Source organism: Petaurus breviceps, unplaced genomic scaffold (genome assembly GCF_028583685.1).
Source record: "Petaurus breviceps papuanus isolate PSGF00001 unplaced genomic scaffold, PetGlider_PUasm1.0 138, whole genome shotgun sequence".
Lineage (NCBI taxonomy): Eukaryota > Metazoa > Chordata > Mammalia > Diprotodontia > Petauridae > Petaurus > Petaurus breviceps.
In genome coordinates, this window is record NW_027185694.1 from 21,816,480 (window position 1) to 21,835,690 (window position 19,211).

Below are 19,211 nucleotides of genomic sequence, written 5' to 3' on the forward strand. Positions count from 1 at the left end.
TGCCCAGTGCTTGACCACCAAGGGCCACATGTGATCTCAGAAACCCTGGCCTAAATTCCAAGGCGCTAGGGAGATAGCACCTACTTCTGTTCCTGAGGAGGGGAGACATGTTTGTGCAGAGTTCTCTTCATTTAGTGCACTTTGGAAAGGTGCAGGGGAGAGCCACCTTCTTTGATCATTCCTCACTTTAATGGCATTCTTCTACCTTGGCCCAGTCAGGATAGAGGTGAAATGACATGTGGGTGAGACACAGACTAGAAACCTTCTAGCCAGCAAGCAGGGCCTGTCTGGGGCCCCAGATGGCTTTTTTTTTTACTGGGAAAATAATCTGGTGTTGGTGAGCTCCAAGGCCAGCCCTTTAAACTCAGGGCTCGAGGCTGAGGCCTTGGGTGTGGACAAGGGGAGTAAGGCCTCCTGAGATCTGCTCTGCTGGCCTCACAGATGGTATAGATAAAGAATCCTGTGGGAGGATGACGACAAAGGAGGTATTATGCTTAAAACTCACATGGAGGCTGGATTTTTCCAAAATTCAACCTGTCCAGACTTAGAGGGAGGCCTTTTCTGTCTATATCACTGTGTTGTTAGTATGGGGTTAAAGAATCAGGCTTTTTGCACTAGATAAAACTTTATCAATCTGACTACCTTTCACCCCTCATTTTACAAAGAAAATAAAACCCAGAGAGAAACAGAGATTTGTACTGTTTGGTCACACATACATCAGAGCAATAGGCCAGCCCATTTTATGACAGTCTGATGTTCAGGCTTTCTCTCCCTATCGTCCCTCTTGGCACGCCTCGTTCTCTTTACACAGGGAAGTATGTCCCAGATTTGGGTACAGAGTTATAGAGCCCGTAAAAGCCGCACATCACCTGTTAAACTTGTCCCTTGCACCCAAGATTGCTGTAGCCTGGTGTTCAGTCTTGGCTTAGTTTCTTTCCTAATTATTGATTTGCCTCTAACAGAACATTCATAATGAAGACAGTTTCTTCCCCAAAAGAATGAGGAAAGAATTTTGGTCTGGGGCCTGGTGGTAGAACTTTTCATCAGTTTCCCTCCTGTTTTGCCTGCGACTTGTTGCTCTGTTTCCATGAGCATAAGGGGAGGATGTAGAGAAGGAAAGATCAAGAGAAGTAGCCAAGAGGTTTCCCTCTCATGATCGATGGCTCGTAGTACTGAAATAAAAACTTACAAACTAATTAGCAAGGCTGAAAACACATTTCACTGTTTTGAGAAAATAGAATAAGAAGTCACTGCTCTTGCCCGACTGATTCCCCACCCTTATCTAAGGATACCACTATATATATATACCCTATCTCAGAGTGGGGCTGGGGAAGGGTTCTGACCAACCTGCATCACCTTGCTTTACAGCAGAAATTCTTCAAAAATCCCCCTCACACCCAAGGCTTGTCTTGCTGTCTGCAGGTGAAGGGGCATGCATCCTTCTTCGTTCCCTGGAGCCAGTGGAAGGCCTGGAGATGATGCGACAGCTTCGTAATGCCCACCGAAAAGGAGCTGCCAGAGCCCTAAAGGACCGGGAACTTTGCAATGGCCCCTCTAAGTTATGTCAAGCCCTGGCCATTGACAAGAGCTTTGACCAGAGAGACCTGGCAGAAGAGGAAGCCATTTGGCTGGAGCAGGGCCCTGAAAGGCCAGGGGAACATACTGTGGTGGCAGCAGCCAGGATTGGTATCAACTATGCTGGAGAATGGGCCCTAAAGCCACTCAGATTCTACATCCAAGGCAACCCTTATGTCAGTGTGGTAGATCGAAAGGTAGAACAGGAAATGCAGGCCAGTGGCTAGGGCCCAGCTAGGGAAGCTGAACTGCTTCTGCTGCTGCTGGTGATGAATTCAGCACTTGCAAGCTGAGCCCCTGTTGTGTTAAGACCATGGCTTGGCTAGGCTACAATAAAGATTTTTAGAGGTTTAGAAAAATAAATTGTTTCCACAAAACAATCTTAGGTGAGTCGTGTATATATTAGTGTCTCAACTTTTTTTTAGTGTGTTGTTTTAGGGCAAGAAAGTCAGTGGCCTTCAGGGAGACTGTGGCCTCTGAGCCATGGGGTTAGGGGTACCTAACCCTCTCCCATAAAGCAATCTGACTTTAACTGCAGGTATCTTTGGCCTTGCCCAAACAGTAGGACAGGAGCCCTAGGCACCTGAAGATCCCATCAGAGCCACCGCCTGGGCCGTGGTCTTCCTTTTTTCTCTAGCCCCGATACTGTCATCCTTGCTGTTGTCAAGATGTCCTAGCAGGCCTTGTCAAGGGTTTGCCCTGGGGTCCAGAGTGGTTTTTCCCAGGGAGCCTGGGGCAGACACTGAGCTGTTTTCAATGCTGCTGGCCCAGGGATAACCTAGCCAGCTCTCCAGCTGATGCAAAAACCATTTAACATCAAGAGGCCCCAGTGTCATTACCCACTTAAGCATCTTACCGGAACTGCATAGAAAGTGTATTTATTCCACAGACAGAGTCTGGGAGAGGCTCTGACAAAAACGACTGAATTGGCTGTGAATCTCATTAGGGGTGGCTGCCACAGCATGGAGAGAAACTCTTGTTTTCCCATTGCCTCAGTGCAACTGTTTACAGGTCTCCTGACCAGCTGCAGCCCCTCGCTGTCAAGGCATTCAGGCCCCCCTGCATGGGAAGGGTCCAAAGGGTTAAGCCATGTTTTCAATAATGACTTTTATGAGAATACAGGGGGAAAAACTGATCAAGGGGCTGTATCCCCTTTAAGGGGGGGGGCACTCCTTACAAAAACTGAATGGTAATTACAAGGGACAAGGGAAAGGCATGAGACAGAACAGCTAGAAAGCTGAGTCCTGGCTCTTTTACTTTCTTATAACATCCTCAACAGTCCCTTAGCTCTGGGGCTACACCATGGTTAAGTTGGCAAGATTAACCTTTAGGAGAAACTTACAGAAATCATATGCTATTCAAGCAGAGCAAGGAAGGCCTCTCAGCTTCTCCCACCCCACCAATCCTAGGCCAATAACCAGCCAGTATGCAGGATGGTAGTAGGTCCAGGAATGACGGGCAAACCAAGAGCTGATGGCCGAAGGGAGTCCCCATGCCAGTCTAGCAGCAGGCTTAAGCTGAGCTGGAACCTAGAGTTGATTCCAGATTAGGAAGCTATCATGTGAGTCAAAGTCATGTTGTTTCAGGGCAGTTTCCTCAAGCTAAACTGAGCCAACAAATAGCCTTTCCTCCACCTACGTCTAGAATTCAAGATCCAAATAACTGGACTTTTCGATCCCACTAATACTGTACTTCTTAGGAGGCCACATAGTCACTGCTGCTTCTCCAAAGGAGAAATAATAGGAAAGCCAACTTAGAGCCTGAGGAGAAACCAACCATGGTCCTAAGATAGCCACCCATCCCCTCTGGCCTTGGTGGCTCGAAGAATTCTCCAGGGTGAGTGATCCTCTGAGCAGGGCTAACTTCCCATTCATTTTAGAAGTGACTGGAAAACTGAGATAACTGGGTCCTCATGGTTGGTGACCACCAGCACACTTCGGAACTTGTCAAAGAGCATCAGCAGCTGGGATCGTCGCATGTTTTCATTATACATGATTTCCTCCAGGTGATGGCGTCCCCGGAAATAATGTAATAGTCTAAGAGAGAAGAAGAAATTAGTAAAGGCACTTCAAAGGTCTTTGTCGGCACTTTCCATCCTAGAGGCCCTTCCTAGATCAAAGAATCATAGATCTATAGCTGGAAGTCACCTTAAAAGTCATCTTTTGAGCCAACCCCTTACTGATGAGGAAACTGAGACTCAATGAGGTTAAATGACTTGTCCATGGTCACAGAAGTCATAAACATCAGAGGTAGGATTTAAATACTGGTCCTTTGATTTAAGGGCCAATGCTCTGTCTACAGTATGATGTTGCAGGGATATTTTCTGGCTTTGTCACCAGTTGGTTCATACCCTTATTCTAGGTAGCCTCTGCTGGCCTCAACTATAAATGACAATGTTTGTCTATATAGCATTCATATACGTTCTCTCACTTGGTTCTTATAACCACCCACCCTCTCAGATAGACAGGCCTAGGATAATAATAATAAATCTAAATTTGGGATTGAACTTGTGATTTCACTGGCATAAGGAACACTGGTAGCTTTTAGAGAATTTTCTGGGACCCTGGAAAATATTCCCCAGGATGAATCAGAAATCAGTATGTAAACCCAGATCTTCCTGGATAAATCCACTTTTCTAATCACTATATCATGCTGGCATTTATATGGTACTTTTTATAAAATTTTAAAATTGCTTAAACATATATCATCTCATAATACAAAAAGGATTATTTCTATCTCACAACTGAGGAAATTAAGGCAGAAAAAAATTGAGACACTCATGCAGTTGGTGGAGCTGTGAATTGATTCAACCATTCCTGAGAACAATTTGAAACTATGCCCAAAGGGTTACAAAATTGTGTATACCTTTGACCTAAAAATACCACTGTTAGGGTCTATATCTCAAATAGATCCAAAAAAAAAAGGGGGGAAAGAACTTATAAAATAGAACTGTACAAAAATATTTGTAAGCAGCTTTTGGTGATGGCAAAGAATTAGAAATGAGGGGATGCCCATCAGTTGGGAAATGGCTGAACAAGTTGTGGCATATGATTGTGATGGAATACTGCTGATGCTATATGAAATGACAAGATAGTTTTATGATGAAAAATGCTATCAACTTCAAGAGAAAGAGCTGATGGCCTCTGAATGCAGACTGGAGCATACTTAAAAAAAACTTTATCGTTACTTTCTTTTGGTCTGTGTTTTCTTTTGCTACATGGCTAATGTGAAATTGTGTTGCATGAGTAACTGTATATAATCTATATCTTTGCCCGGGGAGGGGAGGGAGGTAGAGAATTTGGAACTCAAAATTTTAAAAAATGAATGTTAAAAATTATTTTTACATGTAACTGGAAAAAATAAAATAAAAAAAAAAATATGAAGACTCTGGTCTTTCACAGGTCTCTTTCTGTCAACCATGACAATAACTTGTACATTTCTCTCCCTCTGAGCTCCCAGTGAACACAGAAAGGTGGGTACACAGAAGGAAGCAGAGCAACAGATGCACACATTGTCCCTCTTCCTTCAGTCATCAGAGGATTATGGGATTAGTGCCTGGCATCAGGCAGGTCACCTCTGACAAAGGGTTGCCTTTCTGGGAACTTCCCTCCTTAACATTTTTAGGTCCAGTTTCTTGTCCTCCTCCCCAAAATGGAAGTGCCAGTATTCCCTGTAGACAGTGCTGCCAGAGGGGGTTAGTGACCATTCCTGCGACATTTCCCTATTCCCCCAAGCAGTCCTGGGGGCTGGGGCTGAACTGGATTTGTATAAGAAGGCTCTGTTCTTCAGTAAGTGGGGTGGTATGTATTCGGGAGTCTTTTTCATGGGGAAAAATTGACACCACCAACCTTTTTTGCTCTGATAGTTTCTGTGCTACCCTCCCACTTGCCCTGAGCTTTTCAGAGAAGGGCATTTTGGGATCGTTCCCTTACACTCATTCAGATTCCTGAGCGAGGCAAGCACAGGTCACACAGCATACAGAGCAGGCTTAGAATAACATCTCTCCAAGTACCACTCAGACTGACTCGAGCCGAAGAGCTTCACTAGAACTGGCACAGATTTGAGAGGGACATAGAGGCAGAAAGAAAACTCATGGTCTGGAGATTTCTGTCAGCTCCCTGATGGGTTAGTCCTCCCCACTCACATTCAAAGCTATGCAACTGATATTGTTTGGCTCAGGAGGTAGACGCTGTTTCTCTGGGCCCACCAGGCCTGGCTAAGCAGTAAGAGACTAGGATCATAAAATACCTGAACTGCGAAGTGGACTGGACTGCATCTAGTCCAACCCCTGTTACTTCACAGAAAAGGAAACCAAGGCCCATGGTGACACAGGAAGGTGCCAGAACTGATCCAAGCCCAGGTCTCTCCACTAGAGCCCTGTTTCCATGTGTTCACAACCATGCTAGTCTCCCTCGGCCATTTACACACTTGGGGTCCCTTTCTCCTTTCAGTTGGCAGGTACTCAGGGAATGCAAACCACATGAGCATGAAAAAGGGACAGGGAAAGAACCTGTGGTTTCACTGGTGCAGGGAATTTCCAGTGGGAAATGAATTTACCAATGCAGGCCAGCACCTTCTCTGCAATTTACAGCCCTGGGTACCTGGAGCACTGGGAAGTGCAGTGACTTGCCCTGGGTCACACAGCCTGTTGTTCATCTTTCATTTTTGAAGAGGACGAATCACATCACAGAGTTAAATGAGGCAGAGTTGCAATCATCATTCTTACTCTCGATTTCAGAGCCATCTAAGGCCAGTGGCAAGACAAAAGTCAGGTTGACTGGTAATGGTTCAGGATGCAGTGGATGACCTTGGCATCTTCAGTGTCTGACCAAGCTCTAAGCTCTCCTCAGTGCCTGCTTCAGCTTCCTGGCCATTGGAACCAACTGTTCTAATCTGCACATCCCCCCAGGGAAGTCTTCACAAGCCTGGGGTAGACATCCCCCACCCAGCTCACTGATGGCTTTGAGGCCTGTCCCCTCAGCCTGGTTTAGCCTGTCTACTGAGGTGGTTTTGCTGGGGTGTGGTTGCTGCCACAGCTTCTTGGAGCTATGGCTGAGAGTTGGGTGAATCAGGTGGATACCAAAGGCAGATGAGTAGCCCTCATATCAGAGGGGCTAGTCCTCTTGAACACCCCATATGCCCCACACAGTCAGCATATGTCAGAAGTGGGACTTGAACTTGGTCCTCAGAGTTCCTGGCTCTGAACTATAACTATAATGACAATTTTGAAGAACATTCTCACAGGTTCTCTCACCTCTGGGCACCATGCCATGTCTCACCTCACTGCATTAGCATGGCTGATCCTAAATGGACAGTGGATGGCTAAAGGGACTGAACTGACAGTCCTTTCTACCTTGCCAACAAAAACTAAAATATCTAATTTTGATATAGAAAGTAATTTTTCCACTGAGCTTTCTAAATTTATAATCCCTTATTTCTTTTCTTTTTTGTTTTTTTTTTGAGGGGGGAGGGGAGGGCAATTGGGGTTAAGTGACTTGCCCAAGGTCACATGGCTAGTTTTGTGTGTGTGTGTGTGTGTGTGTGTGTGTGTGTGTGTGTGTGTGTGTGTGTGTGTGTGTGTGAAGTGTCTGAGGCCGGATCTGAACCCAGGTCCTCCTGACTCCAGGGCCAGCGCTCTACTCACTTTGCCACCTAGCCGCCCCTAAAATCCCCTATTTCTGTCTCCCAAACATGCTTGGTCTGTTCCACCTCCACTATTCCACTTTATCCTGAATTACGGAGGAAAATGAGACTGAGAAATAAGCAACTTTGCCTAAGGTGATATGCGATTTAGTAGCAGGGTCAACACCACAATCCATTTCTCTTCACTCTTAAACTAATGTTTTTGCTTTTTCACTAGGTCATACCAACATAGGGTATTAGGCACATAGTTAAGAAGTCAGGCAGTGACACTTTTTTTTTTGCCTTTTGGAGGGCAATTGGGGTTAAGTAACTTGCCCAAGGTTACACGGATAGTTTTTTTTTTGTGTATGGGTGTTAAATGTCTGAGGCCGGAACCAAACTGGGGTCCACCTGACTCCAGGGCTGGCACTTTACTCACTGCGGCACCTAGGCACCCTAGGCAGAGACACTTATTTGGTTTGTTTTTTTTTTTGGTGTATTTTCCTTTTTTTTTTCTTAATTTGTTTGTTTACTTTTAGTTTTACAAGATTCAATTCCACAATTCCTTGATTTTCACATTCTGTCCCCCTCCCTCTCCTCCCCGTCCATGGCAGCCAAGTATAGGATCATTAGACATTAGTCAGGTTATAAAGACGGACTGTATCAGATGGCAAAAAATGGCAAAGAGGAAATAAAACCAAACAAGAAAAGGAAAAAGATCAGGTGGTTTGCTTCACTCTGGATACAAACTCAGTTCTTTCTAGTTCTTTCTCTGGATGTAGACATCTCTCTCCATCATGAGTCTTTTGGGATTGACTTATATCATTGCATTGCTGAGAAGAGTCCAGTCTATCAAAGCTGGTCATCACACATATGTTGTGTCTGTAATTGTTTATATAAGCCTCTCCAGGTAAATATGAAGTCCATCTGCTCCTCGTTTCTTATAGTACAACAGTATTCCATAACATGCACATACTACAACTTGTTCAGCCATTCCCCAATTGATGGGCACCCCCTTAATTTCCAATTCTTTGCTACCACAAAAAGAGCTGCTATAAATATTTTTGTATATATGGGTCTATCTCCCACTTCTATGATCTCTTTGGGATATAACCCTAGAAGTGGTATTGCTGGGTCAAAGGGTATGAAATTATTTATAGCCCTTTGGACATAATTCCAGATTGTTCTCCAGAAAGGTTGGATCAGTTCACAACTCCACCAACAATGCATTAGTGTTCCAATTTGCCCACATCCTCTCCAGCATTTGTCATTTTCCTGTTTTGTCATCTTAGCCAATCTGACTGGTGAGATGTGGTACCTGAGAGTTGTTTTGATTTACATTTCTCTAATCAATAGTGATTTAGAGCATTTCTTCATGTGCTTATAGATATCTTTAATTTGAGACACTTATTTGTTAGGCATGGGGAGGTTTACATTCCCTTCCTAGGTTCTTATTAACCAAGTTATTTTTACAGAGGAACTCAGAATCACCTCTGCAGTATGTATGTCCAGGAAAGTACAAATACAGCAGGTATGTTCCTAAGAAACTAGGTGGAAATCAAAATGATATTTGTTCCTTAATAATCCACAGCAGCTGGTAAAAGATGGATTTGAAATGACTTTTCTAAGACAGGCAGCATAGCAACCCGATTAAATGTTACTGTGTGCCTACAATTAATTCCCCTTTTTATAGAAGTGAAACCCTCAAAACTGTTAGAAATGAGGCACTGATGCATATTTTCTTTGAGGTAAACAATTGCTCATTACTTGGCCATTCCCTATGAGTGAAAAACCAAATGGCAATTAGCAGGATCTGGACCTAATTAACAGCCTAGACCTTGGGTTAACTCATGTAGAAACAGGCCTTCCTGCAGGAGGTCAATACCAGCTCTAGGGAACAGGTGGTCTTTTTTATTCTTAAAAGTTTACTTTTAAAATAAAGGGTTAATTTTCCAAATGAATTATCAAGGTTTTGCACAAGGAGAGAAACTAATTGTTAGAACTATAATATCTTTAGAAATAATCTAGCCCAACCCCTTTGCATTGCTTCCAATTGTCCCTTTTATTCAGATTACCTGCCCAAATATGTACCTCTCACCCCGATGCCAGAGCCCTGCATATAGGACATACTTAACAAATGTTGGATTTGACTGAATTCTAAGCCAGACCTACACATGAAACTCCACAGTTCAAAGTTAAAGCTTTTGCTGACTTCATTATTTCTGTCAATGCTCCTGATTTTGGGGTAGCTTTGGCTTTTCATTTTCCTATCATGTCTAAACTCTATCAATTCCAACTCCACGCTCTCACTACTGCATCCTCGTCTCTCTTCCCATGCCACCTTGCATAGTGGATAGACTGCTGGACTTCAATCTTACATCAGAAATGTACTAGCTGTGTGACCCTGGGTAAGTCACTTAACTGCCTTGGGCCTTAGTCTCATCTCTCAAGTGAGGCAGTGGGACTCAATGACCACTGAGGTCCCTTCGAGTGCTAAATCTATGAAGCTGTGACCACTTTAGCTGAGGCTCTAATCCACTTGCCTTAACTATAGCAGTAACCATCTAACATGTTTTTCTGTTGTCTAATGAGTAAAGTTCCAATGACTTGGTTACACCAAAGCTCCCACCTGGCAAACATGCGGAGATCTTCAGGGTTCTGAGCAGCAGGGACACTGAGGATGGCTTCCCGCTCATGCTCTGACAAGCTGGCCAGGAGATTCTCAGTCATCCTTTTATTCAGTGGGGAGTCTCCACTGGGGAGCAGTTCAGCACTGGAATTCTCCATGCTGGGACTTGTGAGGGTCATGTCATCACTGCTGGCTATAGGAAAGAACACGAGGTCAGGTGATAGAAGCTTATACTTTTCTGTGGCAGGACAGAGTGAAGCCATGGCCTCTCTGAGAAGTAAGACAAAAGGTCTTGTGTCTTGTCTTATTCTTCTTGGCGGCATGGGCACTCTCTGAACAGACCAGGTCTTTGTTAACAGGAGTGCCCAGAAGAAGCCAAATCCTGACTGGCCCAGTTTATCTCCCCATCCCCATGAAAAGCCTACTTTTTGGGGTTCCTGCTTTTGCTATTTCCTTCAATGGCATGTTAGCATGAAGGCCAACTGTTTTACACAGCCATCTGAGCTGGAGTTAGCAACTCCTTCTCCTGTGTCCTCTGAGGAATTCTGATGGAGGGGATAACATAGGTACATGGTACATGGGTAGCCAGTAGTACGGAAAGGAGACAAGTAATATGAATCACAGAAGCCAAGGAGAGGTCACTGGAAGGAAGTCTGGTGTAGGGGAAGTGGGTTGCAGGCTATAGACCTGCAAATTAATTTTATTTTAGGATTTTTTCAAGTCCCTCTAAATTCCTGACACATACAAACACAGGTTGACAAAAGACAACGGAAAGAGCACTGGATTTGGAATCAGACAACTTGGGTTCAAATCCTGGCTCCACTACTAACAATCTGTGTGGCCTTTGGCAAGTTATTTAATTTCTTGGGGTCTCAATTTTCCTCTTCTGTACAACAGGGAGATTGGACCAGATGATTTCTAAGGTCCCTTTCAACTTTAAACCTCCGATTGTAAGAATCACAGAAAAGTCTTACAATGGGAAGTTTGAGAAACAAGGAAACATTTCCTCATCTTTATAGATAAGAAAAAAGATCACAAGGGAATTCTGGTGTAAGGAACTCAGGCACTTTGGTTTTTTGCAGACTGCACTAGAAGCTGTGACCGATTTTGTAAAAAAATATTCATAACTGAATGTGAGTGTTGTCCTTCCAAGTAGCCCCTTTGGGAAGCTATGCATTTAGTACAATAGCTGCCAGCTAATGCTCAGAACTTTTGAGAAATCTATTTGGGAATTACCTTTAGAGCCTAGTGAACACTGAAATTGACATTTTCTCTGATAGCACATCTTCAGCTTTGGTGGGAGAGAGGTTGGAAACAGCTGAATGTTCATTTAGAGCCAAGTCTGGCAAATACAGGGATCATGCCGGGAAATATGGGTTTTGGATTGTTTGTTTTAAAGGAGTGTGAATCTAAAGTAATGAAATGGATTTTCGGCATTTCTAAGAATTCTGAATACCACCAACACGGATGGAGTTTCAGCACAGCGTCTGCTGGAAAGGAATATATTCACTGAAATCCATGTATTCTAATGAGCTGTTACAAAATCAGTCTCAGCTTGAATGAAAAGGTAGTTTGGCTGGTTTTTTTTTTTGAGAAGGACTTCTGGAGATCAGAATCCTCCTCAAAGTACTCTGGAAAAGGTTTGGTTCAACTTCTCTCTATGACTGTGAAGAAAATCTGATTGGCTAGTTCCTTGTTCCTTGGCCTTTGGCTCAGCTGTTTCCAGGATGTCCTTGGCTCAGACCATGAGACTTCTTGATACACCTCTAAGGAGCCTGCTCTTCTAGCAGTCCAACAGGCTTATCTCAGGAAGCTTCACAGAGAGGAGACAGCCTGGGCTCGGAGTCTGCAGACTTACGGTCAAAGCTAAACCTTGATGTTAAGAGCTATAGGACTCAGGGCAAGTGACTTAATTCCTCTGACCCTCAGCTTCCTTCTCTGGAAAATAGGGATCAACAACATCTGTGCCACCAACTTCCTGGGGTTACTGTGAGGGTTGTTTGGAGCTCTGGGAATCTTGTGAGTTATTATCAATAGTAATAATAATATCAATCTTATTTTAGGGGACAAGTGCTTTCACACAATGCTAACTACTTCAGTCCTAGCTTTAAAGACTTGGAGCCTGATACATCCTCTGAGGGTCCAGGATGGGCTCCAAGGCAGTGGAGTCTCTACCTAAGCCCCAAAAGAGTAGAATACAGCCTCAAGCCACAGTAAGAGCTTTAGATGAGCTGCAGCAAAGTACTCAGGGGGATACAGAAAATGGTAACTGATCAATTACTATGGAAGGCTTTTTTTTTTTAATTTAATTTTTTTAAAAATGATTATGACTCACTGGTTTGAAAGGGCATAGGCAGTGGTAGAGCAAAGGCCCCTCCTAGCCCCAGGAGTTCCTAATACTCCTGGGATCAGGATAAAACTGTACTCCTTCAGCTAACTTGCGGAAGATACCCAAGGGAGGAGGGGTCAGTCAGAGGAGAATAAAATGACACTAGAATGAGAAAGCTTGGAGCCCATGTCCAGGCTGTCTAGGAAGCAGCCTGGCTTCACTCCCTCTGGAGTTCTGAGGACTGAGAAAAGGGCTGGAAGAGTATGTACACAAGGGGACATTCCCCAGGGGCTCTTGGGCTGTTCCTGAAAGCAGGCAAACACTACAGGGAGCTTGGAAGGAGGTCCTAAGACAAGACCTGCAACCACAAATATTTGCTCCCTATTGGGTACACACCTGCACGTGCAAACCAAGTTGCCCAGTTGTCTCAGTTCCCAAGGCCAGGCACATGAGAGGTGGGAGCCTAGATATCAGGCCACTCCTCACATCTTCCTGGGGATGGGGATATTAATAGGCTCCCTCCCCCTTTCTGAGGCAAAGCTAGGGTATCAAGAGAGGTGATCGTACTTGGTGAGCCAAAGCTCAGGGCATTGGGTGTGCTAAGGCTCCTGCCTCCAACGCGGGTGGTGAAGGGGACATCCTCTTCTCGTGTTCGATTCTCTTCTTCGTTGGGGGGCACCATCAGGCAAACATATGTGTGAAGCTGGATTAGAAGCCTGTGCTGAAGCATCCAGATCACCATCTGGATGAGTTGTGTCTACAAAGACAGGAGGGGAATTTCATAAAGGAAAACATAAAAAAGGAGGAAAAACCAGACCTCAGGGAGAAGAGTCAGGCCCAGAAAGAAGAATGATACTCTTTGACATCCACCACTGGGAAAGCTCTAGACCACATGCACTTCTAACCACATTCATGCATTAGCTGCTGCCCCCAGCTATCTAGCCCCATATTTGTCCTGACGACAGGCCCAGAATCTACTTTCTCAGCTAAGGACCTCACTCCATACTTTATTGAGAAAATGGAGACTATCTGCCACGAGCTGCCTTTTCTCTCCTCTATGTCTCTGAATTCCCAGGCTCTCTTTTATTATAGTCTCTGATGAAGAGGTGATGCTTCTTCTCTCAAGGGTCAGATCCTTTTCATGGTCCCTTGATCCCACAGCAGACTGTCCCTATAATCACCAATTTCTCCCCAACTTCTTACAAATATATGTAAGTCTCCTCGAACCTAAAATAAAAACTACTAGATCCTATTTGTCCTCTCAGGCTAACACCCTCTTCTCTTCTCCTAGAAAAAGATGTCTAAACTCATTGTTTCCACTTCTTTTCTTCTCACTTGCTTCTCAATCCTTTGTGATTCAGCTTGGGACTTCACCACTTAACTAAAACTACCCTCTCAAAAGCACCAATGATCTAATGGCTGAATGTGATGACCTTTTCTCAGTGTTCGACCTTCTTGACCACTGTGGCACCTAACACCATGCAACACCCTGTCATCCTGAATACAATCTCTTCTTTGGGTTTTTATGACACTGGTTTTTCCCTTCTCACTCTCCTTTGTTGGTCAGTTGCGTATATCATGATCACACAGGTTCCAAAGGTGGATGTTATCCTACAGCCCTCACTGTCCCCCTCTTGAAATTCTACCTCCACAACATTGCCTGTATCCATGTCCTTCTCTCTCCTCATGTGGCCACTAGTCTACCTCAGGCTCTCCTCACCCCCACCTGGAATACTGCAATAGCCTCCTATTTGGTCTCCCTGCCTCCAGGCTCTTTTCCCTCCAATTCATTGTCCACACGGCTGCTGAAGTGACTTTCACAAAAAAGCAGGTCTGACCAGGTCACTCTCCTAATCAATAAACTACAGTAACTCCCTATTTCCTTCAGGATCAATATAAACTCTTCTGTTTGGCTCTTAAAGTCCTTCACAACCTGGCTCCAACCTCCTTATCAAATCTGGTTATACACATTATTCCCTTTCCCATACTATTTGGCTCAGCCACACTGACCTCCTTGCTTTCCTCACCTACCAACTCCCTTTTCCTCAGCACCATTCCTCAATGCCCCATGCCTGGAATGTACCTTCGCACTTCCTTTCACCTTTTCTTTTCTTCAAAACTCAGTTCAAGGCTGCCTTCTATGTGAAGTCTTCATGATTCTCGTTCAATTGTATTTATTTTGTATATTCTTATTTATATAAACAGAAAATGAACCTCTTAGGGGCAGGGACTATTTCACTCTTGTCTCTGTATTGCCTGTTTCTCCCTCTTCAAAAAAAGGCACAGGAACCCTTTCCAACAGAAAATTCCTACAACTGAAAGGCAGTGCTCAATCTTAAAGGCCCCATTCTAACTTCCTGTGAATGAAGAAAGCAACATGGAATGGTAGATAAGTTCTGGATGCAAATAATGACTAAGAAACTGATTAGCTGTGTAACCCTGGGCAAGTCATTTAACCTCACTGTGCCCCATTTTCTTCATCTGTAAAACGCTGGGGTAGGACTTAATGGCCTTTGAAGTCTCTACCTTTAAATATATGATCTTATGAGGAGGGGGCTGTATCTTAGTGTTTCTCAATCTTTTGGAATCAGAAAACTCTAACAATCAAGGCCAGCAGAGGCAGCACTTTCCACACCTTAAAAGGTTTGGCTGTTTCTAAGTGCAGAAGCTCTCATAAAATGGCTTTTGTGCCACCTCAAAACCCAAAAGGGTCAATGTGTTCCATGACACATTGGTAGAATAGTCCTTGGTGCAGAAAAAAGGCAAGGGCATCTTGTTCAATGCACTTTTGAGGACCAAAGTCCCTACCTAAGTAACATTCTGTATCTATAGCAGTAAACTTAGCCTGGGCTATTCTCTAGACTGCCATCAGAACTAACAAATTCATCAAGTAGCTACCAGTAACGCAGACATTCAAGTCCAACCCAGTGTTACCCAGTCATGGTGGGAGTTCAGAGGCATTCATTCTATCCCTTACACATCCTTTTTGTGAACACATGATAGCAAGTGTGAGTTGGCACATGGGTTGGTATGAAGATGGGCAAGTCTGGGAGATTCAATATAAGTAAACATTTTCTTTAATTCAACTTACAATAGTTAACTCAGCTACTAAGATCTCAGAAACAAAATGTATAATAAAGTATGACTTTAAGTCACACAGAGGCTATAAATGGGGGGAGAGCTGATTATGGCAACAAGTATGAGATGTTTTTAAAGGTTCTTATCGTCACATTCTGGAAACCAAATCATCCCTTCGCTTCTCACACTTCCCTCTCACTGTCAATGTCATCTCAGTGTGAAAACTTTCCTTTACAGCTTCAGAAAGGAAAAAAAGACCAAGGCATGCAATGATGCCATTTCTGTAAAGTGCCAGTGTCCCCTGGAAACGCCTTGTTTAATGACTAAGTAAAACTGTTCCACCTACAGAAGTTAATATTTCTAATTGCTCCATTCCCAGACCTACAAAGTATCTTCTCTGGAACTTCCCTACTTCAATCTCTCTTTCAGCCTAAGCAGCTGCTGCTTAATGAACCTCATTCAGGCTCAGATGACATTTGACTCTGTCATCATGGGCCTACTTCACTACACTGACTAAAAGGGTGTAATGGCCCGAATAGGAATAGACAATCAAAGACAAAGGACTGAACATGTTACCAAAGGAAGAAAGTCAGATGAGCTGTGTTGGGGAACCTAAGAGGTCCAGGTGGGGAGCAGGTCAACATGGAGGTGCATCCATTAGCCAGCCCCAGACCAGATCATACATTGTGTATCAGGCAGACATCTACTCTGGCCACCTCGCTATATGCATTGCTGCTCTTCTGTTTCTTCTAGCTGGCCCAGGACCTCTGGAATGGACATCCAGAAACCATGCCTTTAGTCCCTGGCAAAGTTCCCCCATCCATTCAGCCTCAGAACTCTTACCCTAGTACTGAATTACACTGACTGATGAGTACAGACTTGTTCTCTGCCACTGTCTCTAGCTATGCCTCATATCCCATTCAACTGTCCACCCAGCCTTCCTGCCATAATTCCTTCTCTCCTGCCCCCCCACTTTCCACCTCTTGATCTGGAAACAATCACTGAATCAACTGCCTTATGGTTCTATCTCCATCCCTGTGATTCCTAAGGCCAAAACCCCCCTTACTCAGCCACCATTTCCTGCTATGTGTTGTCTCCTCATCTGCGACAGGGAATGTCTCTCTTTTGTATTTGCTTTCCCAGCACTTAGTGAGTACTTGATACATAGTAAGTATTTATTAAACGCTCCTTCATCTACCCATCCTAGAAGTCATGATTACTAGCATATGGAGTGATTCATATAAAAATAGATGTCTGCTATGCTCCCCTCTTGGTTTAAATGTTTCTCACAATGGGGGCAGGAAAAGATTTCAGTAGAAGGCAGTTCTTGGGGCCAAAATATGACAGGCTACTCTTAGACCTGGCACACTTGGCTGTTCTCACCAGTTTTCTCTCAGTGACCCAACTGAGCTCTAGGGCTCCATTCCAGTTATTAAAGACTATGTGCACCCTGATGAGGAAAGCAGGATGTATAGTGCCAACAGCAATTCCCCTCTCTCACTGGAGCAGCCACAGCCTAGAGATTCAGAATCTTAGGCCCCAGTGAAAACAAAGCTCTCTTTGCTTCTGATAAAAATGGAAAAACATCCCAGGTCACAGTAAGGGGCTGAACTCAAGCTCTGTCCTCTCAGTTAAAGGTCACTATCATTTTGCCAGGGTGAAGTTTTCAGATAAGGAAATCAGCTCATTTGAGCCTAGAATGGGGCCCCCTTTGGTAAAGGGAAAAGAGAAGCCAACCAACTTGTCCTACTCTCTAACTAAATCAAGTAATCTCACTTGGAAAATCCACACTAGGACATAGCCATCCCCTGGGGGATTTTTAAAACGCTAACGACACAGGCAGGTCTTGCCTGGAGAACAAAGAGCTAAAACGAATCCATTTTCTGTCACACAACTCTAAGGATATGGGTAACATGTAAAGTCATGCCCACTTAAACACTGGGAAGAGGGGAGTTACATAAAGAATAAATGGGGTGGGTAGGGGTTTTTAGAGGTTACCTTGTTTAACCCCTGCCCCCAGGCAGACCCAACGATGCTCAACAACTTACCTCCTGCACTGGTGGAGCAAGAGGATTCTTGAATTCTGATAAGGAAACTGGCAGTGAGAATTTGGCAAGAACAGATGGTAAATCATGAGCAGGGAACTGCCGAGAAAACTGATCAGCCAGAGGAGAATATCTGTTGGAAACAACAATAAGAAACAATCATGTCCCTCTGCTAGAAATGGATACCATAACACTCTGGATGTCTGAGGAGAGGCAGAATGCAGCGGGACTACAACAGGACCGTACATACAACACACGGCCCATGGGCTGCTTACGGCCCGCCAAAGGATTTCAGGCAGCTGTCACGTGATTAGTGGCTACCAAGCATTGTCAGTCTGTCTCTAGTCTAATTTATATCTGTGGCCTAAAGAATTTTAGCCTGTTTTAATTTTGGCCCCTACCTGCTGCCAAATCGTGCAGGTCTAGATTAGAACGTCCTTTATTCTGGACATTATGCTTCTACCTGTTAATGCAGACTAAAGTTCTATTAGCCTTGTGTTCTTGGCACATTTACCTCACACATTTTTTTTCTATTGTGTTTTTTGATCAAGGGCATAGCAAGCTGCTCTCTTTAAAGATTAGGAGTCCTGGGTAGGGGCTATGCATGAAGGAGAATCATTTCTTGCTTCGGAGGTTGTCAGAGCCCAACAAAGCATGCAAGCTTTGGGATGGAGCTAGGAAAATTCAAATTTTGTGGCTTTTAACAATTTTATCTTCAAGATTCTCTGAAGGTAAAGAGAGATAAACAAATGATAGCCTAATTTAAACATGCCACCACAATGGAAGGGTCTACAGAACAGGAGGGGCCCCCACCTTTAAGACAGGTACAGTGGACTCTGTACATTTCTGATTTTTCTTATCTCCCTTCACTAATGCTCCATCCTTTCAGCTAAGCATATTTTACTGGAAACCTTTCTTGTGTGTCTTAGCTTCAGAAACTTCTGTCTGGTGTATAAGATTCCCCATTGCCAAATGCGATCACATAATCATAGATCTGAGACTTGGAAGGCAGCTAAAGGTCACTTAGTTCAATTTATACCTAAGCATATGGCCACCATCCATTTGAAGTCCTTCAATGAAAGGGAATTTCCACCACCCACCTCTGACCCACCCCAGACAGTCTATTCTACTCTGGGATGGAGTGAAAATCTGTCTCACTATAGTTTCCTTCAGCTGATTACAGTTTTGCCTTCTAGGTTCAAGCAGAACAAGTCTAATCTCTGTCTAACATGAAAACTCTTAGAACAAGTGAGGAAAATGATAATGTCCCATCATAAGTTTTTTCTTCTCCAGAGTAAATATCCACCATTCCTTCAACCCATTCTCATGGGGCACAGTTTCCATTCCATTTACCTTCAAGCTCTCCATATGCTCCAGGTTATTAATATCCTTCCTAAAATTTGGTGTTCAGTATTGGACACAATATTCAAGACTGATTGATAAAGGAAGATTACAATTCAACTATTAACTGTTTCATGCTGGACATTAGAATTCTATTGATGCAGCCTAAAATCACAATGACTTTTTTAGCTGCTAACTCACATGTCTATAGCTCTCTAAAAAGCCCATAGCCTTCTTATGAATGCATTTAGCTACATCTCTCCCATCCGTATATAGTTGGACATATACGTTGGATAGTTTGTCTAACTCAAAGGTAACACTACATTTATTCTTTTTAAACTTCATATTATTAGATTTGGTCTACTGTTCTTTTCAGAACTTGATTACATCATCAACACATTTTTCCCAGATTCATGTCATTCTCAAATTTGATATACGAGTTCTTTATGTCTTTATGCCTTAGGACAGCTGGGTAAGCCAGCAACTGCTCCTGCAAGTGTTTCAGCCACACTTACTGAAGACCCAGAAAAAAAAGTTCTTGTCATCAAAGTCCTTGACACTATCAAATGGCTCAACAATAGAAATCGATAGG

General features: G+C 43.8%; 2 protein-coding genes across 8 annotated transcripts in view; one reads left to right on the forward strand and one right to left on the reverse strand.

Moving 5' to 3' along the window:
• Positions 1-1,955, forward strand: part of MPG (N-methylpurine DNA glycosylase) — a 60,930-nt gene extending 58,975 nt beyond the window's left edge. For both annotated transcript variants that reach the window (XM_069107653.1, XM_069107643.1), the window contains one exon: positions 1,423-1,955. In XM_069107653.1, the coding sequence (XP_068963754.1) occupies positions 1,423-1,802 (380 nt within the window). In that variant the 3' untranslated portion in view covers positions 1,803-1,955. The remainder of the gene's footprint in view (positions 1-1,422) is intronic.
• Positions 1,956-2,437: 482 nt separating this feature from the next.
• NPRL3 (NPR3 like, GATOR1 complex subunit) overlaps positions 2,438-19,211 on the reverse strand; it is a 79,898-nt gene continuing 63,124 nt past the window's right edge. For all 6 annotated transcript variants that reach the window (XM_069107567.1, XM_069107576.1, XM_069107613.1 and 3 more), the window contains 4 exons: positions 17,282-17,411; positions 12,723-12,912; positions 9,827-10,019; positions 2,438-3,611 (listed from right to left, as the gene is read on the reverse strand). In XM_069107567.1, the coding sequence (XP_068963668.1) occupies positions 3,446-3,611; positions 9,827-10,019; positions 12,723-12,912; positions 17,282-17,411 (679 nt within the window). In that variant the 3' untranslated portion in view covers positions 2,438-3,445. The remainder of the gene's footprint in view (positions 3,612-9,826; positions 10,020-12,722; positions 12,913-17,281; positions 17,412-19,211) is intronic.